Source organism: Haliotis rubra, unplaced genomic scaffold (genome assembly GCF_003918875.1).
Source record: "Haliotis rubra isolate DU_JTF1 unplaced genomic scaffold, ASM391887v1 Scf15, whole genome shotgun sequence".
Lineage (NCBI taxonomy): Eukaryota > Metazoa > Mollusca > Gastropoda > Lepetellida > Haliotidae > Haliotis > Haliotis rubra.
In genome coordinates, this window is record NW_025765447.1 from 2,260,372 (window position 1) to 2,287,422 (window position 27,051).

The 27,051-nt window shown below is 41.7% G+C and overlaps 1 protein-coding gene across 1 annotated transcript in view; it reads right to left on the reverse strand.

Moving 5' to 3' along the window:
- Positions 1–27,051, reverse strand: part of LOC124270176 (integrator complex subunit 13-like) — a 414,381-nt gene that overhangs the window by 35,449 nt on the left and 351,881 nt on the right. Inside the window, exons 5-6 of the mRNA XM_046705203.1 lie at positions 17,904–17,994; positions 4,445–4,573 (exon numbers count right to left, since the gene is read on the reverse strand). Coding sequence (XP_046561159.1) covers positions 4,445–4,573; positions 17,904–17,994 — 220 coding nt within the window. The remainder of the gene's footprint in view (positions 1–4,444; positions 4,574–17,903; positions 17,995–27,051) is intronic.

Genomic DNA, 27,051 nt, shown 5'->3' on the forward strand with positions numbered 1-27,051 from the left:
GTAGCTCTACAAGCAAACACTTTACCCACTAGGCTCTACTTGTAGTGACACTTAGATATAGATGGGGATGTGAGGAACTAAACTCAAATATGTAGCCCTACAAGCAAACACTTTCCCTACGAGGCTCTAATTGTAGTGACACTTAGATATACATGGGGATGTGAGGAACTAAACTCAAATATGTAGCTCTACAAGCAAACACTTTACCCACTAGGCTCTACTTGTAGTGACACTTAGATATAGATGGGGATGTGAGGAACTAAACTCAAATATGTAGCTCTACAAGCAAACACTTTACCCACTAGGCTCTACTTGTAGTGACACTTACATATACATGGGGATGTGAGGAACTAAACTCAAATATGTAGCCCTACAAGCAAACACTTTACCCACTAGGCTCTAATTGTAGTGACACTTACATATACATGGGATGTGAGCAACTAAACTCAAATATGTAGCTCTACAAGCAAACACTTTACCCACTAGGCTCTACTTGTAGTGACACTTAGATATACATGGGGATGTGAGGAACTAAACTCAAATATGTAGCCCTACAAGCAAACACTTTACCCACTAGGCTCTACTTGTAGTGACACTTAGATATAGATGTGAGGAACTAAACTCAAATATGTAGCCCTACAAGCAAATGCTTTACCAACTAGGCTCTACTTGTAGTGACACTTAGATATACATGTGGATGTGAGGAACTAAACTCAAATATGTAGCTCTACAAGCAAACACTTTACCAACTAGGCTCTACTTGTAGTGACACTTAGATATACATGGGGATGTGAGGAACTAAACTCAAATATGTAGCTGTACAAGCAAACACTTTACCCACTAGGCTCTACTTGTAATGACACTTAGATATACATGGGATGTGAGGAACTAAACTCAAATATGCAGCTGTACAAGCAAACACTTTACCCACTAGGCTCTACTTGTAGTGACACTCAGATATACATGGGGATGTGAGGAACTAAACTCAAATATGTAGCCCTACAAGCAAACACTTTACCCACTAGGCTCTACTTGTAGTGACACTTAGATATACATGGAGATGTGAGGAACTAAACTCAAATATGTAGCTCTACAAGCAAACACTTTACTCACTAGGCTCTATTTGTAGTGACACTTAGATATACATGGGGATGTGAGGAACTAAACTCAAATATGTAGCTCTACAAGCAAACACTTTACCCACTAGGCTCTACTTGTAGTGACACTTAGATATAGATGTGAGGAACTAAACTCAAATATGTAGCCCTACAAGCAAATGCTTTACCAACTAGGCTCTACTTGTAGTGACACTTAGATATACTGGGGATGTGAGCAACTAAACTCAAATATGTAGCCCTACACGCAAACACTTTACCCACTAGGCTCTACTTGTAGTGACACTTAGATATACATGGGGATGTGAGGAACTAAACTCAAATATGTAGCCCTACAAGCAAACACTACCCACTAGGCTCTACTTGTAGTGACAGTTCCCACATGCTGGCATCAGCAGTTTCAGACACAGCAATCTATGTTAATTACTGTTTGTCGATTTGCTGTTGAGTTCTGAGAGACTTGTGGGTGGTTGTAGAACATTGAATCAATGGTTCATAAACAGAGCACGACCTTAATTAATGACACACTAATGACCACTGACAGGGTCAGATTGCTGGTCATCCGTTCATCCATATGCTCCTGTTGCCGATGGAGATGACAGAGACCACATGGGATATAATTGCAATATATCACGCCTCAACGGCAAGAATTTCTTTGGAAGGAATTCTCAACACTTTTGAATTCCAAGCATTCAACAGAAGCAAAATTTAGCTGTCTCCTTCAATGGAAAGGATTTCATATTCCTTAAAATTACGCAAACTTTTCATAGCATTCCAACAGAAAAGATTCAACAGGATTATTCCCTTTTTATAAAACATTTATTGAATATTTCCCCTCATGAACAATAAAGCTGAGTCCAAAGCATTCATTGAGTCAGGTTATTCAGTATGGAAAAACACCATCGTCAGTTCTCACGATGTTAGTGCGATGAGATGTTCTCATCACTTCTCAAAATGATTTCAAATGAATAATTCATCATAAGAACACTTTAAAGGGAGGCAACTGGGAAACAGGGTGTCCTTGACCCACACCCACGGGCTTGTTGGACTGTAGCCCATGTATTATTTATCTGGTGGCAGATAAAATGGAAAACTGAGAGAGCCCTTCAAACATAGTGTAAGTTTGTTACAATGTGCAGTGAAACTTGGTGAACAATCAACAAATTAGTATTCACAGTAATCATATTCCCCAAATACATCATATTGTCTGGATTTAAATGTTTCTTTAGAACAAGTTGGTTTATTCCACAAAATATAGAGGTGAGGTGAGGTAAGGCGAGGTAAGGCGAGGTGAGGTGAGGTGAGGTGAGGTAAGGTGAGGCGAGGCAAGGCGAGGCGTGGCAAGGTCAGGTGAGACAAGGTGAGGTGAGGTGAGGTAAGGTAAGGTAATGTGAGACGAGTTGAGGAGTTGAGTTGAGTTGAGTTGAGTTGAGTTGAGTTGAGGCGAGACGAGGTAAGGCGAGACGAGGTGAGGTAAGGTGAGGCGAGGCGTGGCGAGGTCAGGTGAGACAAGGTGAGGTGAGGTGAGGTAAGGTAAGGTAATGTGAGACGAGGTGAGGTGAGGTAAGTTGAGTTGAGTTGAGTTGAGTTGAGTTGAGGCGAGACGAGGTAAGGCGAGACGAGGTGAGGTGAGGTGAGGTGAGGTGAGGTAAGGTAAGGTAAGGTAAGGTAAGGTAATGTGAGATGAATGTTGGTTTATTCCACAAAATATACAGGTGAGGTGAGGTAAGGCGAGACGAGGTGAGGTGAGGTACGGTACGGTGAGGCGAGGCGAGGCGTGGCGAGGTGAAGTGAGGCGAGGTAAGGTAAGGTAAGGTAATGCGAGATGAGGTGAGGTGAGGTGAGGTGAGGTGAGGCGAGGCGAGGCGAGGCAAACTTGGGATTTACTGTTGAGCTCAAGATTACTGCACTCACATGTGGAATAAATATCACAGTTTGGCATTTGGTTTCAATATGAACAAACACAGGTTTAACATTGAATGTACAAGTATGACAAATTTACATTTAAATCGTCTCAACTGAAATCACACCAGGTTTATCTCCCAAATATTAATCAAATAAATCTTAGAAATTTGCTCCCCGAGAAGAAAGTTTTGTTTGTTGCTTAATGCCGCACTCAGCAATATTGCAGCTATGAGACTGGAGTGTGTATATAATGGAGTTTGGACCAGACAATCCAGTGATCAACAGCATGAGCATCGGTCTATGCAATTGGGAACCGATGGGACTGAGGAAGATGGGACAGAGTTGTAATCTTTCAGCAAAAAGACTTCATATAATGTTAATTCAAAACATGAACGGGGTCTCCTCAAAGGTCCCTGAATCAGTGGAATTGAGTCATGATGAGGTTTTATCAGAAGCAGTAACAGGAAAAGAATCAATCAATGTCGGTAATCTATATTCGTTTAGTCACACATTTAATGACTAAATCAACATGCACAGTGTATCAGCAGCAATGATGTATTATTTATTGTACAGATTTCCTCCTCTGTGTGAGTGAGTGAGTTTAGTTTAACACCGCTTTTAGTAATATTCCAGTAATATCAAGGTAAGAGACACCAGAAATGGGTTTCACACATTGTACATTGTGGGTGGACAGAGTTTATTGATAAGTTGGTTTTACATGCCTTAAAAGATCATTCCTGAAGCAAATGGAAAAACACCCATTTCTTTCTTTACTGGCCTGTCTCATAGAGTGACAAGTAATTTGATTTGATGCAATGTTAGACTTTTTACGTGCATTGCCTGTTGGTGTTTGACGCAAGGGTTTGGGGAGCCTTACCTTCATTGCTCTCATTGGGCTAGGGAAAATATGTTAACTGACGCCTAGAGTTTAATAATGGCAGAGGACATTGAAGACACAGGCAAGGTGGCAAAGGGTGTGTGAGGAGGTGTCTGAAAAGTTTATGTGCAGACCAAACTATAGTGAGTGAATCTGTTTAGTTTTACGCCCCTTTTAGCAATATTCCAGAGTATCTCAGTGAGGGAAACAAAAAATAGGCTTCACAAATTGTACCCACGTGGTGAATCGAACCTCAGGTCTTCGGTGTGACAAGCCAACACTTTAACCACTAGGCTACCCCAACGCCCCCAGACCCAAGTATAGACAAAGGTTATGTGAAGACTCACCTTCATAGTGAGTGAGTGAGTTTAGTGTTACGCCGCTTTTAGCAATATTCCAGCAATATCACGGCGAGTTCACCAGAAATGAGCTTCACACATTGTACCCATGTGTGGAATCGAACCCGGGTCTTCAGCGTGACGAGCGAACGCCTTAACCCCACCGCCCCCCAGATCTAACTATAGAGAAAGGTTATGTGAAGACTCACCTTCATTGGGATGCCAGTCACAGTGGTAGACCCAAGGTTGTAGTGTCTCTGTACAAGTGATACCAACTTGTTGTAGAGAAATTTTCCAGACTGACTGATTAGAACTTCACTGGCCAAGATTGATGACACCTGAAAAAAACAAAATATATTGACATCAACTGTTAGATTATATCATTTAGTCACAGGAAATGTCTGGCAAACCAAGAATAACATGTGACACATCTTATGTCATTCCCCCCTGTTGTGTTTAATGTTAGAATAGATCACCGCTGTCTATGCTGGTCAGGAGGCTTAATGGACCAGGTGGTCGGTGACTTGGTTGACAGTTCATCATCACACCCCAACAGCAGGGATCCTTGTACAATCACTGGTTTGTCTGGTCAAGACTCAATAAATTACAGGTTGTCGTCATATACCTGGACTAGGGCTGGGTGTACTGTTAAACAAAGGCTTGCTTAACTGGTTGATTCATATCATCGTGTTGCTACTGTGTAGAGAGATGCTCATGATGTCATCACTGGTTTGTCTGGTCCAGACTCAATAATTTACAGGTTGTCATCATATACCTGGACTAGGGCCGGGTGTTAAACAAAGGCTTGCTTAACAGGTTGATGCATATCAGCGTGTTGCTACTGTGTAGAGAGATGCTCATGATGTCAATCACTGGTTTGTCTGGTCCAGACTCAATAATTTACGGGTTGTCGTCATATACCTGGACTAGGGCTGGGTGTACTGTTAAACAAAGGCTTGCTTAACAGGTTGATGCATATCATCGTGTCGCTACTGTGTAGATAGATGCTCATGATGTCAATCACTGGTTTGTCTGGTCCAGACTCAATAATTTACAGGTTGTCGTCATATACCTGGACTAGGGCCGGGTGTTAAACAAAGGCTTGCTTAACAGGTTGATGCATATCAGCGTGTTGCTACTGTGTAGAGAGATGCTCATGATGTCAATCACTGGTTTGTCTGGTCCAGACTCAATAATTTACGGGTTGTCGTCATATACCTGGACTAGGGCTGGGTGTACTGTTAAACAAAGGCTTGCTTAACAGGTTGATGCATATCATCGTTGTCGCTACTGTGTAGATAGATGCTCATGATGTCAATCACTGGTTTGTCTGGTCCAGACTCAATAATTTACAGGTTGTCGTCATATACCTGGACTAGGGCTGGGTGTACTGTTAAACAAAGGCTTGCTTAACAGGTTGATGCATATCATCGTGTCGCTACTGTGTAGATAGATGCTCATGATGTCAATCACTGGTTTGTCTGGTCCAGACTCAATAATTTACAGGTTGTCGTCATATACCTGGACTAGGGCTGGGTGTACTGTTAAACAAAGGCTTGCTCAACTGGTTGATTCATATCATCGTGTTGCTACTGTGTAGAGAGATGCTCATGATGTCAATCACTGGTTTGTCTGGTCCAGACTCAATAAATTATAGGTTGTCGTCATATACCTGGACTAGGGCTGGGTGTTAAACAAAAGCTTGCTTAACAGGTTGATGCGTATCATCGTGTTGCTACTGTGTAGAGAGATGCTCATGATGTCAATCACTGGTTTGTCTGGTCCAGACTCAATAATTTACAGGTTGTTGTCATGTACCTGGACTAGGGCTGGGTGTTAAACAAAGGCTTGCTTAACAGGTTGATGCGTATCATCGTGTTGCTACTGTGTAGAGAGATGCTCATGATGTCAATCACTGGTTTGTCTGGTCCAGACTCAATAATTTACAGGTTGTTGTCATGTACCTGGACTAGGGCTGGGTGTTAAACAAAGGCTTGCTTAACAGGTTGATGCATATCATCGTATCCCAGCTGCGTAGATTGAAGCTCAGACTCAATTATTTATGAGCTGTTCTTATATTCCTGGAATATTGCTGAGTGCAGTGTTAAACAACATACCGGTACATATTTAACTTTCTGTAGTCAGCACAGGACACTGATTCAACACAAATGATTAAATGAATTAACACTGAATTATGTTTCACAAGTGTAAATTCAAGCTATTTGTGAAATGATTTGATCGCCCTCTCAGTGCGTTCCTGTAAGTCTACGATGATTTCTAGTTCCAACTGTTCGACATTTTTAAACTTTGATATCACTTCCTGCTTCTATCACTGCTTATTTTACTGATTTGTCACACAGAAACAAAGTGCCAAACTGACTGAAAGTTTGGTGGACATATCACTGTCACATCATCTAAGATCCAAAACAAAATATTTCACTGTTATGCTATTCCTTCAACCGAGGCCTGGAACTTCTCAATCAAGCCTCATTTCTTCAACCCTAACAATGGCAAACCTATTTCTAGAAACGTCTATCACAAGGTTAGACTGCACTTGAATGGACAAAACTCATGATCAAAGAATCCATGATGTTTTCAGCGTAAATCAGAATTTTAAACCTTGCGCTGATGCCTCATGTAACCAATTAAATTGCGCGTTAATCAAGTTTACAGGTAACATACTGCTCCTAATTGATGCTCTGAAAACAAATTCTTAAAATAAATTCAAGAAGGAAGTGATAAACCTTACAGACATTTCCTGACCGAAACCTATCACCGGTGCCCTGGTGCACCACGTCACTGAACTAGTCGATAAATTACCCATGTCGCCACGGATACAAGATCTGTCTTTGTAAATAACACTAGGTACTAATGTACCCATTTCATGTACTTATTTGTTTTTTATCATAAGCTGATCAGTTATCTAAAGGTATTTCTATAAAAATATTTTGTGCAAATAATTCTACATGTGTGAGCTGTTTCCCTGATACTGCTCTGGTAGTTCAAGTCTGACATCAGCTGGTTCAGAAGCATATCCTTGTGAAACTTGTGGTTTCTGTACAATAACTATACTACCCATCAAAAGCGTAATAATAAGGTATATAGGTAGGTCGAGGTGTAACACTTGACAATACATGAAGGAGCTGTTTCCCTGATACTGCTGGTAGTTCAAGTCTGACATCAGCTGGTTCAGAAGCATATCCACCTTGTCAACAGCTCATTTCAGACTTGTGGTTTCTGTAGGACAACTAGATACTGGGAGATACTTGTCCATACATATTTTCACTTGTCTCGGACTGGCAGACAAGTGGTCATGTCAAACATATTGTAGCAACATGCCAGGTATGAAGATACTTACAGTACGCTTTGCAGAAGAAAAGGTTTCTGAATGAAACAGACTTGCAGGGACTTAATGCAGTGAGCCATTGCCATATTTAAGATAAAATACAAACATTAAACAATAATGAAAATACTAATTAGAAATACAGGAAAAATGTATTCTTTCAGGATTCTTGAGTCATGGAAACAAATGTCTGGCACACCCATGATTTCTTGTTATGATGAACATGACTATATTCCCTTATAATCACATATATACCTATACATGAGAAGAGGCCCCTAAATGTGATTCCCTTTAATCCAGTTCTTTTGACTTTGTAAATAAACAAATACATTCAGCACAAAACATGATTTATACTATACCATCACTAGTCAGGAGAACTTCCAATATCAAAAGAATACAAAAAATATTAAACTTCCTTACAGAGAAAGTCTCATAAACACCGTGGAATAAGGAGGAATGTTAGAAAATATTTATTGTCTGGAAACATCTGAAGAGGTCAGTCAAGTATAGTTACCCTGTACACAGAGTTAATGCAAGCTAAACCAACAACATCGGCAGCCCAGGAGCTGCGAAACTTAAACTGACAATTCATTAGTGTTGTCACAATGATGTCGTAAGAGACCATCAAGAAAAATATTGAAAGACTTGCAAGAAATCTATGCCCATTGAGAAAACATCCGTGAACAAGCACTCGAAGACGTGTGGAAATAAAATTACAGCGTTAGCATCGTAATAACGTATGAAGTCGTCAATCAGAGCATTATCATGTCCAGCTGTGAGGAAATGACGGCTAAACTTGGTAAATATCCACATCAGTGACACAGAAAATTACGCATTTACTGCAAGCGGAGTAAAATTGAAATCAAATATTTATCTGGCAATCCAGTCATTACCTTCCCATTTCCACAGACGAAAAAATGTCCTAACGATTAAAACTAGCTATTGATAAAACAAACATGGTAAGCTGCTTGACGAATTTGACAAGAAATCGCGGCGATGCTAAGCTGGGATAAGGTCCACTTTATTACGCAAGCATTGCAAGATTGGATTCCGGGGGGACTACAAATATCATGTAGGAAGACAGTCAATACTTTCATTTGGTTTCTGAAAACTTTTTCCACTCTTCTGCCCCAGAGAACTTTAGAAGCTAATCCATGATGTTTAATAACTCCCCTGGCTATTGGGTCGGAGATCCGTTATGTTTTTTATTCCTTTGCTTGACCAACAGGGATAAGCACAATAGGAAAAAGGGTGCCAAAGGGATTGTACTTGTCTCTGTGTATAGCTCACAAATCACTCACAAATCACCCATTTTCATTTCATCTTGCATTTCTTTTGGCCTTCTCTGTCGTTGGACAACGGTTTTGTAATTGTATTTATGGGATCTGATTGTGCTCCTTGGGGATTTAGAGAAATCATATCTGAACATGTGAATAAAAGCTTAATCTTAATGTAAAAACATTGTAGCAATCTCAGCTATTCTGTCAGACTTTCCATAATATTCTAACTATTAAGGGCAGTGGGGGAGTCTAGTAGGTAGAGTGACCGCTTTTCACCTGACAAACCAAGAGCCACGATCTGGGAAATCATTGAATTGGGTGAACCTGTTAGGGGCAGCGAGGTAGCCTAGTAGTTAAGCATTCTCTCGTCATGCCAAAGACCCAGGTTCGATTCTCCACATGGGTACAATGGTACCTATAGTTGTCACAAAATATCCAACTCTATCACACACTTGGTCAATTGGTCAACACCATTTTACCCTATTTCATAACAAGTGGCTCTGACAAATGATATGCAAGCATACAGGAGTGAGTTGGATTTTACGCCACTTTTATCAATATTCCAACAATATCAAGGCAGGGGACACCAGATATGGGCTTCACACATTGTACCCATATGGGGAATCAAACACAGGTCTTCGACGTGACAAGTGAACATTTTAACCACTAGGCTACCCTACCAGCCACAAGCATACAGGATTTACAACAGGCATGAAATAAAACATTTTCATAATTTAATTAATTCATGCCCTTGTAAACAAATGTTGTGAGACATATAATAAGTAATTTTCTGAATAAAATTGATATTTTATACTTATCCTGACTCATGCTCTTTTGCTTGTCGAACATAGTGGAACACTTGTATCTCCCTAATTGAAGCTCCCTTCAATGTAAAATCACTAATTAGTACTCACCACGAGTTGCCTCCTTCTTCCATTTGTACGGGAAAGGAGGCACCACCCTCTGGCCTCATGCTTCACTCTCTCCTGATATAGCGAGCCCAACACTTGAATTTACAGGGAAATCCAAAGTGTTATGTGGGGAGGATGGGAGGGCTTACCTCATGAGTCAGGATAAGTACAAAATATCAATTTTAATCAGAAAATTACATATTTTTCCTTATCCTGACTCATGCTCTTTTGCTTGTAGAATCCTACGGAAACGGAGGTGGGAAAAAACCCCAGAATACTTTGGATTTAAATAATTAGTGATTTATATATATATATATATATATATATATATGTAATAACCCCCTACGGGAACTTTATAATGGCACTGAATTAGGATAATTCCTGCTACTATAAACCATAAGTTTACCAGCTGCCATAGATGGGGTACTACAAATTTGATATACTATGATAATAGCAATAATGGTATAAAAGCGACTCCAAAATGGAGAAGCTACCCAACTGTACATAAACATCAGTACTGGGCTTAAGACTAAGTAGACTTAAGATATGTATATAAATAGCCCTAAAACTCCGTAGAGTTATAAGCTAGATGATACTGGTATGATATATACATAATAATCTCGTGAGACTATGTCTCATCGTCTACAAGGGACTATCAACTGCTGTGCGAGGACCATGGGACCGAAATGGTGAATACCTGAGACGTCCTCGTTGGTGATATCTCTCAGATAGTGATTAGCAAACACCATGTCGGATTTCCAAAAGCAGCCCTCCATAATGGTATTCAATGAGCAGTTACCGTGTAGAGCGAGTGTGGAAGCCAGTGCTCTGATCTCATGTGGATTAGATGCTCTTGGAGGGTCGAGTCCTGCAGCCTTGTAGGCACGAGGTATGACAGTTCTTATCCATATCAATATGGTGGTACGAGAGACTTCGGTCTGAGTCGCTGTCGATAGAGGGATGAATAATCGCTTGAGTTGTCGTCGCCTCGTTTTGGATCGTTGTAGATAGATTTTGAGAGCTCTGACTGGACATAGAGATAGGTCAAGCGTATCTTGAGATCCGAGAATTGAGGAGAGTGCAGGAACATGGAATAATCTGTCTGGTTGACCTGGCAATTGATTCTTGGCGATGAAATCCCATCGTAGTCCCATGTGCACTATGTTTTGATTGTCGTCAAAACGTATTCTCTCATAATCTAGTGCGTGAATTTCTGACATCCTGGCTGCCGTTGCTAGGGATAACAGGAACAAAGTTTTCTGTGAGAGAAATTCAAAGGTTGTTGATTCCAGTGGTTCATAAGCCTAACTTGTGAGGTGTTGGAGCACTATATTTAGATCCCATGCTGGAGCGCGAAATCTCTGTTTCTGATCCTCCAATTGGAATGCACGTAGTAAGGCCAGTAACTCTGGCGTCTTGGTTAACTTGACACCCGTTCTCATAGTTATCACAGAACTAAGCGCGGCAAGATATGTTGACAATGTCGAGCCTTTTAAATGTTTATTTTGTCGTAGGTAACACAGATAGTCAGCCACTTGTGGATGTGTAGCATTTCTCGCTGTAAATCCCTTTTTTGCTGCGTAAGTTTCAAAACTGTGCCACTTGTCGTCGTACAAGTTGCGTGTAGAATAGTGTAAAGCAAGCGTGACTGCTTTCGCCGCTCTGGCTGAATAACCTCTCGTTTAGACACACTTTGATACAGACCATACGTGAAGTTGGAATGCTTCTGGGTTTCCGTGCGCTTGTTTGGTGTGAGGATCTATTAGTAGATTCGAGAGCTTTGGTAGCTCTAGTGTTGGTTGTCCGATTTCTTGAATTAGAATGGGAAACCACGTTCTCGCTGGCCAGTAGGGCGCGACCAAAATCAGTTGGAGGCTCTGTGTTTGTCTGATTTTCTGTAACACTTGTGGGATTAGCGCTGGCGGCGGAAATGCGTACGAGTTGAGGCCTTCCCAGGATATGCTTAGAGCATCCGTTGCCCACGCTTGTGGATCCGGGACTGGTGATACGAATGTTGTTAGCTGATTGTTGATTGGCGAATAGGTCTACTGTGAATGTGACATGCTCTGACATGTAAGTTGAGATCGTCGATTAGATCGAACAGTTGAAAGCATAAAGTCAATAGGTTCAGTGATCTCGTTGAGCCTTGTTTGTTTACATAAAACGCCACTGTTGAGTTGTCGGTGTGAATCATCAGATGCGCCTTCTGTAGAATGGTGCTCCAATGTAGTATGGCGTTGATTACTGCTTTCATCTCTAGCATGTTTATGTGGAGCTTGCTTTCTTGCTGATTCCATAACCCTGATGCCGTCCGGTTGGCGAGATGAGCTCCCCAACCTTGGAGCGACGCGTCTACATATAGATGGGTTTTGAATTCCGGCTCTGTTAAATAAATGCCTTCGCAGACATTCAACCTCCTGGTCCACCATAGTAGATGAGGTCTGATGTGTTTCGGTAGACTGAATGGCTGTAGGTCGTCGAGATGAGCGTTGATGAAGACCTGTAACGGACGTAACTGTAGTCTGCCTCTGACTGTCATGTCTTGGGCTGACGGGAGGAGACCCAACAGACTCTGCCATTGTCGTAGTGGTAGCGGAGAGAGTAAGGCTTGTGGGATGGTCTGTTGGATCTTGAGCCATCGGTCTTCTGGTACGACGATACGGTTCAGTGTCGTGATAAATAGAATGCCTAGAAATTGCAGATCTTGCGTAGGTTCTAAGTCCGACTTGAGTAGATTTACTAACCATCTTAGCTGTGTTAGTAGCTTGATGATGAAGTTTAACTGTAGTTTGAGATGCTGTGGATCTTGATCTACTTGTATCCTGTCGTCGAGGTAGAACGCACTGCGTAGCCCTAGACGATGTAGGTAGGTGACGATAGGTTTCGTTACTCTTGTGAATAACCAGGGGGCCGATGATATTCCAAATGGGAATACTTTCCATTGATAATGCAGCCCGTCTAGTGTAAACCGTAGGTATTTCCTGGATTCGGGATGTATCGGGATGTGTAGATAAGCATCCTGCAGATCTATACTGGCCATGTAGTCCATGGGACGAATTAGGTGCCGTAGTTGAGGTAGATGTATCATGTGAAACATTGGCGGTTTGCGTAGATAATCTCTGTTGAATGATGGTGTCTGCATCGTCCTTCCTCATAAGGTAAGTGTGGGCCGGATTACCGTTCTTGGAAGGTGAAGATAGGTCCAGGTTGTTAACCATCCAATAGCGTATTTCAGCATCGGAGAAAATGATGCCTCCATCATCTTCTATAACGGGATCGCTGATAAGAGGTTGATGCTCTTCCGATGGTGACCCGTATGCTTCTACCGCTGTGCAGGGTGACGTCAACAGAGACCTGTCTGGGGACTTCCGTGAAGACTTGTGCGGCGAACGGTGTGGTGACCTGCGAGGAGATCGACGTGGTGACCTGTGAGGAGATCGGCGAGGTGAACGACGAGGTGATCGGCGTGGAGAACGGCGAGGAGATCGTCTTGGTGAACGGCCTGATGAGCTGCGTCTATATGGTGACCTTCGCGGAGATCTATGTCGTGAACGTTGATAGCTTTGCGAAGCTCTTGGGGAATCCCTCGATGACCTTCTAGACGAAGATGACTTGGAGCCTGTAACTGGTGCCCTTCGCGAAGACCTTCGCGAAGCTTCATCTGAGTCCGGTCCTGGGGAGCGACAACTTGACCTTCGCGAAGGCTGGGGGTCCGAGTCAGAGTCCGGGGATGAGATGATCTTCCTTCTCGAGCCTCTTCGTGAGTGTTGATCATCAGAGTCCGAGGTAGGTGACGATCTAGAAGTCCTTCGCGAAGGCCTTCGCGAAGGCTGTACATCTGGGTCCTTCGCCGAGGTGGTCTGTGACTTCCTTCGCGGAGGTGGCTTTGTAGTGGCCGCTACGTTGACGGGGGGTCCCTCTGGGGTGTCGTCTACGTTGGAGCCTTCGCGAAGGCTCAGGCTCTGGGCTGGTTGTCTCTCCAGTCTGTATCGGTCCTCAATCATCTTCATGATCTGCCGCATCAGGTTGTCTGTGACGGTCTGCGAAGATGTAGTCGGTGCCCTCTCTGCGTTGGTAGCGAAGACTATAAGAGGTAACTAACTAAGAATAATCAAAGGATATAGTGTGTAGGGAGACACAGGCGCTCTCACATCCTGCTCACTGGGCGAAGAAGGAGAGAGTGAAGCATGAGGCCAGAGGGTGGCGCCTCCTTTCCCGCACAAATGGAAGAGGGAGGCAACTCGTGGTGAGTACTAATTAGTGATTTTACATTGAAGGGAGCTTCAATTAGGGAGATACAAGTGTTCCACTATGTTTGCAAGAAGAAGAAGACAAGCAAAAGAGCATGAGTCAGGATAAGGAAAAATTTAAAATTTCTGTTAATCATGAAATTTGTTTCATTTCCTAAAAGTATTAAAGTATAAATTAAACAAAAAAATGGTTTCAATGTATGTAGTATATTCAAATAATGGTTTCTTCTTGCACAATGGCCGGCTGATTCCTCCACAACAGTAACAAGCTGGAGACATAATGATTCCATTGAGTGGAAGATTTATTGACCGACCAGTATGATTGAAAAAGTAATAGTGTTATAGGGGCAATATTGATACTTAACAGAACACATCCTTCTCCTAGTGCTCCTCTTCCGCCAACCTGCAATAAAACGGTAATAACCCTTCAGGCCTTTCTGCCTCCATTCAACACTGGTCTGCCAGTGGCTGATAAAGTCAAGGCTACCCTCATTTACGTAGTGTGTCTCAGATTATAAATCAAATTTTTGTTGGTTTCCTAACCATGACCCTAACCATAGAGTTTGTTCAGATTCTTATTCATTAACATTCTTCGTCTATGACTGAAGGATGGAGATACAGCTGCTGCTGCTGCTGCTGCTGATGATGATGATGATAATGATGATTCTATGTTATTCAACACTTTTGAGCATCATCATGATGACGGTTTAGTCCCATATTTCTGAGGAACCCTCTGTGATCTAGTTGATGCTTCAAATGCCCAGTTGAGTCAGCCAGGAGGCCCTAACTATTCCATCCCTGATCCACCATAGGTTCATGTCTCACCTGACTCAGTTGATTCCCAGGTGTTTCAGCTATTCTGACTCTGAACCACCACAGGTTCATGTCTCACACAACTCAGTCGATGCCCAACTGTATCAGCTATTCTGACTCTGATCCACCACAGGTTTATGTCTCACACATCTCAGTCAATGCCCAGCTGTATCAGCTATTCGACTCTGAATTACTGCAGGTCACTACGACTCAGTCACAGTCTGGAGAATCATCCATGGTATTGACCTACTCTCCTGTGTATGAGTACAGATATTGATAACATGTAATAACTTTAAAACTAAAATGTTAATTCAACCTTATAGAAGCATCAGTCAACATGACTGGGTAATTTAACACCATTCTGAACACTATTTCAGTAATAGCACAGCACATCAGCCTGACGTGTGAAAAACTCCACAACATGCCAGGCCCTTAACGTTCATCACTTTGGTGGGCAGCCATGAGTATGGAGCTTACAAACCAAGAGTCACGATCTGGGAAATCAAGCATCACTGGACTGTGTGAACCGACACAACACAGTGTTAGGAGCAGTGGGGTAGCCTAGTGGTTAAACATTCTCTCATTACACCGAAGACATGGGTTTGATTCCCCACATGGACACAATTAGTCTGTCTCACAGTCCCTGAACCACATTATTTTCCCTACTGCCAAGCCCTCACTGCAGTGCTAAAGCCCTAAATGAAGCAAGTCTAGATTTCCTCAGGTTCAGGTTCTGAATCTCTAGTCTCCCTGGGGCTCGTTTTCAATTTAAATTGGCTTGTTTGTTACTATCAAAATTATATATATTCAGAGACTAAGCGTTAGTCTAGGGCACAATGTGTGAAGCCCATTTCTGGTGTCCGCCATTGTGATTGCTGGAATATTGCTGATGGTGGCGTAAAACCTCACACAAAAAACCCATCTACACAGTCAACTTGGACAATCTGCTGATTTACAATTCTTACAAACATAACAAATTAATTACAGCAGAATTCACAGCCAACTCTCACCTTCTATAATGTCCATGGACACTAATTTTTAAAAATTATGAAGCATAAAAACATTTTGCACCTAACAATGGACAAAAGAATGTAAAATACAATTTTCTCTGCTACATTTCGTCAAACGTAATGGTTTCCATCCCAGCCTTCATGTCACAACTGGTGTCATGTGTGTGAAAGTGTTAACTGTTATATCCTATAAATCACACAATGTGAATATGATATAAATGGCATGATACATTTCTATCTGGACAGTTAGGAGTTCATAAACATGTCCAGTTCACTGCATGTGTTGGAAACAATGACATGCTTCTCAGCCATTTTCACACCCAGAGTGGACAGCTTGTAAATACACATTGATTGAGTAAAGTAAACTATACTGTTTGGAGCAAAGCTATCACCCAATGTTGTTCAATTCTACAGCTTGCTGACTTGTGACTGAAAGCTGCTTGTATAACCTAGACAATTTATGACATATTTCAGTTCCAAGGTAGACACTTGCATGTACTAATGCTGCAATATTGCAGGATTTACTGTAGATAGACATAATAAAATATAAACCTTTCTAACACATGTAATGCAGTTTGAAGAAATGGAATCAAATTTACAGCAACTGCCAATTTTCTTCCGCCGTGTCCAAATTTCTAAAAAAATGATCTTCAGAAATCTAAAGTCATAAGACACTGCTGCTGGTTCTGTAAGACAGACAGTATGTCTGCACAGTTAGTTTGCAGCCACAGCGATCAATCTCATAATCAAAGAATACCATGTTTCATTCTGTCACTTGACAGCCAGCCAATATTGCACGGAATATACGACTTGTTGAAATGATCAAGTCTGGGCAAGCCACAAGTGTTCTACAGCATGAGCAGTGGTCCAGGTGGGCCGGGCATGATGACACACACAGTGGTCAGCCAATCAGATTTCAAGCACCTGTTTTGACAGGCAGGTCATGGAAGTCAAAACTGAGTCAACCCCGGTGGTCCAGTTGGGCCGGGCATGATGACACACACAGTGGTCAGCCAATCAGATTTCAAGCACCTGTTTTGACAGGCAGGTCATGGAAGTCAACCCTGAGTCACCCCCAGTGGTCCAGGCGGGCCAGCATGATGACACACACAGTGGTCAGCCAATCAGATTTCAAGCACCTGTTTTGACAGGCAGGTCATTGAAGTCAACCCTGAGTCACCCCCAGTGGTCCAGGTGGGCCAGCATGAGGACACACACAGTGGTCAGCCAATCAGATGTCAAGCACCTGTTTGGTGTAGGGTTAGGGTTAGGGCTTAGGGTTAGGGACCTAATTCAATATGGTAGGTAGGGGTCCAGTGTAGGGTTAGGTTTAGGGTTAGGGACCTAATTCAATATGGCAGGTAGGTTTTAGGGATAGGTATCCTCACTGGGACAGGGACCTAATCCAACATGGTAGATAGGTGCCTGGTGTAGGGTTAGGTTTTAGGGTTAGGGTTAGGGTTAGGGTTTTTATTCACTTCATCAACCAGCAAGTATCAGAAATGGAGGCAGGGGCATATTCACAGACATTCCTAATGTTTACCAAGTTCCACAGATTAACTGTAGAGTATGAAAGAACCAGGTGACCCTTACTTCTTGTGAGCTGTATACATGGCAGGCAGAGCTGATGATGTGTCACATGCAAAAGAACATTAACATTCTAGAGCAATTTTTGTGATGTTACTGGGATGAAACTAAAATCTTTGTTTTCAGAAAGGGTCTCCCCTTTCCACAATATGAAAGATGCTTCTTCAATGAATGAGCACCAAACAGAATCTGGATCTAACTACAGACATCTTGGTACTGTCATCTCCCGTCATGGTCTGGAGGTTAGTTATGTTGAGCTGCATGAGCCAAAACATTAATGTCCAGAATACCAACAATGATTATTTACAAAATTTAGATGCAATAACTTTCCATTAGGTGTGGAATGTGGCATACATACAAACACACTCTATGATGGATGCTATTGTTTCCACTGCCACAGTAACAACAATCAACTCTCTTCCCCAACTACCGTAACACTCATCAACTGACACTGTGATATGACAGCATATTTACCTCTCGTTTTGGCCGCTCGGACAGTTTGGCCTCATCCCCGACAGCCGTGATGTGCAGCAGGACCAACTCTATGTGATCTATCGGGATCAGCCTGCAACACAAACCACCAGCCTTAACAACACTGTACTTGTCTACACACACCTTCCATACTTGACCATATACATCTGACTAAAGACATCGAGTACCTTCCCATAATAGCGACTACAATTCATTACTGTTGTCATTCAGGGCTCCGTTCCTCAAAGCGATCGTAGCGCTACGACAGTTGTAAGTCTATGTTTAAGTATGGGAGTTACGATCATCTTAGCGCTACGATTGCTTTGAGGAACGGGACCCGGGACCCATTTACACACAGCCTCTTAACGAAGACCTGATTGTAACTCCCATGCTTAACTTAGGTTTACGATAGTTGTAGAACTGAGATCATTTTTCGGGGGCAGGACCAACAACAAAGAGATGCATAATTAGTTCAGAAAACTTTTTTATTCTAACACTAAAATCATATTACAGATTAATGATTTTGTTGCCGTTTTCAGATATTGTTCTCATAATTGTTTCATAAAATTGCAATAAATTCCATTTTTTAATTCATGTCAGATGTATTTTGAAGTCAAATATGAAATGGTAATGTACATATCTATTATAGCTAAAATTAAACAATAAAATATTAATTAACATTCTTTGAAAAAGGATACACCATGTTTCCTGATGGCATTAAATGCCAAGTTGTTGAAGGATACAGTTCAAGGTGTGCTTGATACAAGGATACAATTCAGGTGTGCTTGTTCAAGGATACAATTCAAGGTGTGCTTGTTCAAGGATACAATATTCCATTGCAACACTGTCCTGAATACATGACTGTCTTGAATCAGAAGGTCCACAAAATGCTGTTCTGGAAATATGACCCTCTTCATTCGGAAGGTGTAGACAACACTGTCAGGCATGGTTCCTGCTGTACCACCGTACCTGTAATTAACCAAGAACTCAGTGTAATTAACCAAGTTTAAACATCGTTAAGAGTATTAAGTTCTTTGAGAGCATTTTCCTTCCTCTTTAATAGCAAGTGAGTGAGTCCAGTTTCACGTTGCTCTTAGCAATATTCCAGCAATATCACGGCTGGGGACTTCAGAAATGGGCTTCACGCATTTGGTTCATGTGGGGAATCGAACCCGGGTCTTCAGCATGAGGGGCAAATGCTTTAACCACTTGGCTAACCCACCAGCCCCACGTCTTTAATGTCACTGTTGGTGGAGAAGAAATCTGTTTCAGAACAGTGCGGAAAAATCTAGAAACATAACTGGGACTCAAACCTATGATAAGTTCCTCAAGGGAAGCAACTCTGCAACACATTGAAACCCCAAACTATAACGGGGAACTCATGATGAACTAAGATTTCAGGGGAATAAAGAAAATAACAAATGGATGTTCAGAAAGTGCTAATGAGCATGCTCGCAATATGAATTTAAATTCAGACAAAATTCAGCAGAAATCACCAAAAAAAAACAACTTCCACAGCAGATCACATTTGTGACAGAACTCGGCTGACGGAAACGTGTCATATCTCACCAATAGTACAGCTTCAAAGAAACAAAGCAGTTCGCTTCATATACAACAAAACACAAGCCTTTTACTTGTAAGTAATCAAGCCAATTTGATTGGCAGTTGACATTTTACATTGCATGCAGAAGCAGCCAATCAGACAAGGATGACCAGTAATATTGACAAGCACTTGTCACTTCACGACAGTTATTTTGTGTCAAAATAGAAAATCTATACAGCACCTTGTATAAAATGTACAGTATTCCTGACAACTGCGACATGATGAAGTGACTGAGTACTGGTGATGTTATGTGAGTGCAGACATCCTTGGCATGAAGATACAAAGAAGGAGTTGTCTTATACCAGTCATACTGTTTTTTCATTAATGTCAAAACGACTCATAATTAATCAAAGGTTGGTTGGGTAAACAGGGGCTGATAGCATGAGCACAACTGATATGAAATAAGCACCACACAAAATTACCCAAGTCACACATTGTAACTGTTTGGTTCTCATTACATTGACAGTGTTGACTTTCAGAGTAAGGCACCTTATCGTCAGCACTCAAAGGCAGCGATCTAACCCACTCAGCCATTGAAGTGAATATTCAGTGAGTGAGTATGGTTTTACGCTGCTTTTAGCAACATTCCAGCATTATCATGGTGGGAACACCAGAAATGGGCTTCACACACTGTGGGGAATCGAACCCGGGTCTTCAGCGTGATGAGTGGACACTTTAACCATTAGGCTACGCCACCACCCCATGGTGAATATTGAAAATTTGAAGTCTGACATCTGGTAGTCTAGACTAAGTACTTAGTGCATCCCTCTGACCAGCATAAACCATCACGGCTGCCATGGCCGAAGCTGTGAATACACAATGTCCTGGATGGGACTCAACCCCAAGAAAGTGCTAGAACTGTACTTTACTGAGAAAGTGTAATTACAAACATAACAGATGCTCCAGCCAGTGATGGTCTACATGCTCACATCAATAATTAACTGGTACTGGTTGACTGTAGCCAGTGATCCACACGATTGGGTACAATTACCCCAAACTAGCAAGTCAGCAGTATTTACAACACGAATGTCCATGTAGCAAATAGTAATATACAATACTTCCATTATCACATAAAATACTTTCATAATGATATAAAACCCTAACTTTGACACTCTTGAAATACTTTGAATATTGGCATCAAAGTATTTTATAGACATAAAGTGGGGCCATGACACTGTAAACTGAAACCTGTTGATGACAGTCTTCAAACCAGGTCAACAAAACCTTTCCCAAACTGATACCAACCTTGTAACCATGGCTCAAATCTATACTACTCAAAGAGTTAAGGGTCACCCAATTCTATCATTATATATGACAGTACAATATAGAACAAACTTTATGGATAACAACTTCTTTTTATTCGTGAGTGCGACGTTTCGATACAGATTCTTGTACCATTGTCAAGCATTATGCGACGTTTTGATACAGATTCTTGTACCGTTGTCAAGCATTATGCGACGTTTCGATACAGTTATCCATAAAGTTTGTTCTATATCAAGTTCCGGATTGACTTCAAACTTCTTTGCATTGTGTATAAATGTTTGCATAATCAAGCTCTTTCATATCTCTCTGAACTTCTCACTGTGTACTCCCCTACCAGAACTCTCAGATCTCAAGACCAATGTCTTCTCTCCGTTCCCAAAGTTCTCCTTTCTTCTTTTGGCAAGAGGTCTTCCAGTACGCTGGGCCTACTCTGTGGAATTCTCTCCCTCTCCACATAAAGCAGTCATGCACATTGGAAACTTTCAAAATTAAGTTGAAGACTTTCTTTTTTTCCAAAGCCTATCCCTAAAATCAATCTTTCTGTCATCAATTTCAATGTATACTTATTTTGCTATTTTATCCTCTGTATGCATTGTATGTATGCTTTTATGTAGCGCCTTGAGCATGTATCAGTGGGTGGAAAATGGCGCGCGCGCTAAAAATATCCATTATTATTATTATATTGTACTTCCCAACTTCTAAAATGCCACTCAAAGAAGTTATATGACAGTAGTTAATCTGTCATGTCACCAAAAACATACCACTCAAAACTTAAGAATCAGGTAGACCTTAACCACTGCTGAGTAGTACATATTCCCTAAATCATTTTATAGCAGTTGTTTGATATATGTTTTTTTACAACTGTTATTTGATGATGTCGAGAACAGAGGCTCGAGTGTACAAATCGGTACATGACTCCCTGGAAACCAATCTGAGACAGAGATTCAGGGACAAACAAACAATGCGGACATGATGAATTCTTCACTCAGAGGGAAGTGAGGGTTTACATATTTAATCACTCATGTTGAAATCTCCAGAGTAGATGTGTGATTAAGTCCCTGGTAATCACCCTGCTATTCATAGGGGAATGAGGCTATATTTACACACACTTGAAATATTGATGACGTCTGCTGCTCCCAACATTGCCGTCTGCTTGTGGGAAGTGAATGGAATCACGTGGACATATTATAGTCAGCAATATTACCCTGCTAGTCAGTACATCTAATCAGTTTGAATCTGGACCAGACAAACCACTAAGACCAAGTTTGGCATCCAGTGTGCTCATACTGTGACCAAACTGTATTTATCTGGACAAAAATCTTGTGGGCTGCCAAAGTGAGTGAGTGAGTGAATGAGTGAGTGAGTATGGTTATACACAGAGTTTAGCAATATTCCAGCAATATCACTGAGGAATGACACCAGAAATAAGCTTCATACATTGTACCCATGTAGGGAATTGAACCCAGGTCTTTGACATGACAAGCAAACACTTACCAAATACCTCCTCGACGGAACCCCAGATACATAATCAAATACCAAGTCATTTGCTGCCATTTTACAGCAGAAATGTTGCAAATTGAAAAGTTCAACAACATCTACAGAACACACAGGCCAATGACTAAAGGAATCAACAATGATCCAAGGTCACCACAGGTGGCCCGGTCATCTAAGGTGGGAATTTGTTGTGTAGAGTTGTGTCCCTTGAGCAGGCCACAAAGTGGTTTGAATCCCAGTCTGCCATGATTGTGATTCTGGGTTTGTCAGTGCCACACTCCTGCTTGGTGGTTTCATGCTTGTTAATGTGTAAGACCTGCATCAGTTCTGTCTTCTCCCTCACAGCGAGCTGACATGGATTGACATAAACGGCATACTGCTCGAAGTGGAAGTGAACCCACCTCACTCACTCATAACACATTAGGTACTGAACGCCAACCTCAACTGGCCCAGAATCCTGCCAAAAATAAGGAACTATTAAACTACAACGGGCAAAGGTAAGACACAGATTTCTTCAAATATGACATCACCAGTGTTGGTTGACAGATGACCGATCTGACAGAATTTCTGCGAGTCTCAACCATACAAACCGTATCTGCATTAACAATATTGTAAGCTGTTTCCATAGTGAGTGAGTGAGTTTAGCTTTGTGATGCTTTTAGCAATATTCCAGCAATATCAAGGCAGGACACATCAGAAATGGGCTTCACACATTGTACCCATGTGGGGAATCAAACCCGTGTGATGAGTTAACATTTTCCCCACTAGGCTACCCGACTGCCCCAGCTCTTTTCATAATTAAAGTTCACATTTAGTCAACAGTTATTTTCCTACATGTTAGTTTTTTCTTAAAAAGGGTTTATCAAATATCACCCTCTGGAGTGTTTGCTTGTAATCCATTGATCTACAGGCTGGAATAGAATTAAACTGACTGACTGAGTTTGGTTTTACGCCGCTTTTAGCAATATTCCAGCAATATCACAGCGGGGGACACCAGAAATGGGCTTCACACATTGTGCCCATGTGGGGATTCGAACCCGGGTCTTCGGCATGACGAGCCAACGCTTTAACCATTATGCTACCCCACCACCCCGAACAGAATTAAAAAAGCATGTCATACAGAAACAGGCCATGACCATAGAACTACCACACCCAACTACATCACTTAAAAAACAAACTGAAAAATTCATTCACAATTGTATTCAACTAAATATACCATCATAACATGGTAAGAGGCAGCACGGGTGATTAAATCAAGCCAAACATTACATGGTTTAAATAGACCTTTCTTCATGAAATGAAACCCATGTAATGACAGCTTCCTAAAAGTCTACAACATTAAGAGATTGATGGTGAATGTACTGATGGACAGACCAGGCTGGTCTCCATTGCTTAGGGTTTTAGTCAGTTGTACTAAATCAGTGGACTGCACTACCTGGCACTCTGTGTATGAAAGGGGGAGATTCAGATGGATAAGAGATCACTGATGAGTACAGGTCAGTAGATCAGGAAGACTTACAGCTTGTTACACTTGACGTGAAGGATTCTGGGTACTGGGGGTTTTCATGAACTGTAACACAAAAACCTGCTGTATGTCAGAGTGGTCCTCACAATGTAAATAATCCAGTCTGGACCAGACAATCCAGTGATCAACATCATGAGCATCAATGTACCCAATTAGGATACAATGACATGTTGTCAACCAAGTCGAAGGGCCTGACCACCTGATCCTGTTAGTCGCCTTTTACAACAAGCACGGGTTGTGAGTGAGGAAGGGGCGGTGGGGTAGCCTAGTGGTTAAAGCGTCCGATCGTCACGCCGAAGACCCGGGTTCGATTCCCCACATGGGCACAATGTGTTAAGCCCATTTCTGGTGTCCCCCGACGTGATATTGCTGGAATATTGCTAAAAGCGGCGTAAAACTAAACTCAGTCAGTGTGAGTGAGGAAAAGTGACAGGAAGTAAGAGTGAATGAGTTGGTAGGTGAGATTTTCACCTGCTCATTCCGACACCAGAAAGACACCAAGGACCCCTACATGACGTAAGTTCTTCACATTACCATCTGAGTTATGGAGAAGCAAGTTTCTTACTGCTTTGTTTATTTTATCTTTCAACTGTCACACCAATTTTCATCATGGATAGAGGCTTAAAATCATGCTTCGATTCACAAAAACACTTTCAAAAGTTCACCTTCAGGACATAGCATCTTATAGACTTGGCTATATTAGAGTTATTCAGGGACAACCTCCAAATCAGCTCAAATGCCTAATCATATAGATATCACTAGAAACAGATACAAGTCCAAGCAGGAAATGACAGCCCATTCTCCGAATACAACCCTGCCTAAGGTCTTCCCCCTAATACTATCCTCTACAACATTTGAAGGCCAATGACAAGCTGTGAATACAGCCCACCATCTCTACAGCAGCTGATGGCCACCGACAAGCTGTGAATACAGCCCACCATCTCTACAGCAGCTGATGGCCACCGACAAGCTGTGAATACAGCCCACCATCTCTAAATCAGCTGATCGCCACTGACAAGCTGTGAATACAGCCCACCATCTCTACAACCTGATGGGCCACCATCTGAATACAGCCCACCATCTCTACAACAGCTGATGGCCACTGACAGCTGATCGCCACTGACATGCTGTGAATACAGCCCATCTCTACAACAGCTGATGGCCACCGACAAGCTGTGAATACAGCCCACCATCTCTACAACAGCTGATGGCCACTGACAAGCTGTGAATACAGCCCACCATCTCTACAGCAGCTGATGGCCACCGACAATCTTTTGGCCAAACATCTACAATCAACTTACTACCTATTGCTCTCTGAGCCCCTGCCACCACACTTAACCTAACCTGATGGCCACTGAAAAGCTGTAGAATACAGCCCAGCGCCTCTAACCTAAACTGAATTAGTCCCTCAATTACCTGCACATGTGCGATGTAGACAGCAAATAAACACGCCATCATGTGAGCATCGCAGGTCAATCGTATTTCTCATCCCGTCAGCCGATTCTGACGATTCCGGCCTGTTGGCAGCGCCACCTAGTATGTGTGGTAATCAAATTTCGCAAGTATACAAACTCTTGAGACAAGATACTTCCTGATTCTGATCCAGTTAGGATAGCATCGCCTGCGTTATTTGGTATATTTCGCCAGCATCCCCGGTGATGGTTCATGGGTATCCCTGTAGGAGCAGCGTGGTCCCTGCTCTAATCATAGTACAGCCTCATAGTCTATGTTCAACCTTGTAACACGTTCTGGTACTTCACGTTGTATTCCCATCAATATGTCAGATAATTTCTGTATAACAGGCACGTTGTGTTCCTTAAATAGCTTGTGTTATTCTGAGTTAGTCTCATGGTCTTACACTGCTTTCAGAAATATTCCAGTTGTAATGACGGACACAAAGATTGGGCATTGCCCATATGGGGATTTGAAGCAGGTTATTCTGCAGTATGTAGTGTAACAGTATATGTGTTGGCTTCTCATAGTTAATATCTTTAGTCCTTATTAATGTAGATGTAGGCCATCGGGCATGGTACAACGTTATACATTGGCAGCCTTTAAGCTGTAGCGACGACAATTGTTAGCATAGAAGATAAACATGGCAAGATTTCTTAACACAAGAGGAGTAGCATTACTCATCAGTCGAATAAATTTACACAAGATTGGATGGGTGAAAACATTGACAGGAATAAAACGTTTACGTAGATCATCATAGGCAGTACAAATCAGTAAATAGTGATACTCATTTTCTACATAGTTACAGGAACACATTTCACACAATCTTGAGTTTTTTGGTTTCTTTATATATCTACCAGTTTCTATATTCAGTTGGTGTGAACTACACCTGAACCTCGCTAAGGCAATACGATATCCTTGACTGACTTTTGGTATTTAATTTCATACACAACCTTTCATAGACAGAGGTCATTATTCAATAGAAATGTCTTGTATTACAAAATATAAAATGAATGGACTTCATTCTTTGTACCCATTTGGGGAATCAAACCAGGAATTTCAGCTTCAACCATAGGGCCAACCCTTCATCCTGTTTACAAAATCACCAAAGAAACGGCAACTAAACCTAATCAATCCTTCTGTAACACGACCAAAAGATCTCTTTTACCCACTTTTGTAAACAAGATCAGAAGGATGACAACAGAATACCTACAACATTATACCATGAAAATGATCATAGGCCAGTCCAGAAACATCATGGGTGCCTCCCTTTAAACTTAATTGTTCTAAATGACAAGATATATATACAGTGAGACCTCGGATATCCGGACACATTGTTTTTATTGAAATCGTCCGGATAATTGAATATCCGATATCTGGATTTTGGTTTTCATACACCTCAAGGAAAATCCAAAATATTTATGATCATCAAGCCGTTTATTATACATGTATAGACATTCAAAACAGCATCACAACATAACTGGCTTGAATATCTACACACTGCACTTTTATTGCTTTGACTGAATAAACAACATCGTATCACTTCATGCGGAACAAACAACAGAAGACAACTTTGTCAGTAGAGACGCCAAATTTGCAATTAAACATCACTAGACAAGATTATTTACCTTTTAAGTTATAAGTTGTTTTGCTGGGCATTGTATTATTTGCAGGATTAAGATTACCGTATGATTTGTCTCGCATTACACAAAGCCGAAATAGCAATCAGCTGTGCACACGCTTCCGCTAACAAGTTCAAACATGCACAATAATATAACGGATGAATTCTGACGAGTCGCCAGTAAAATATAATA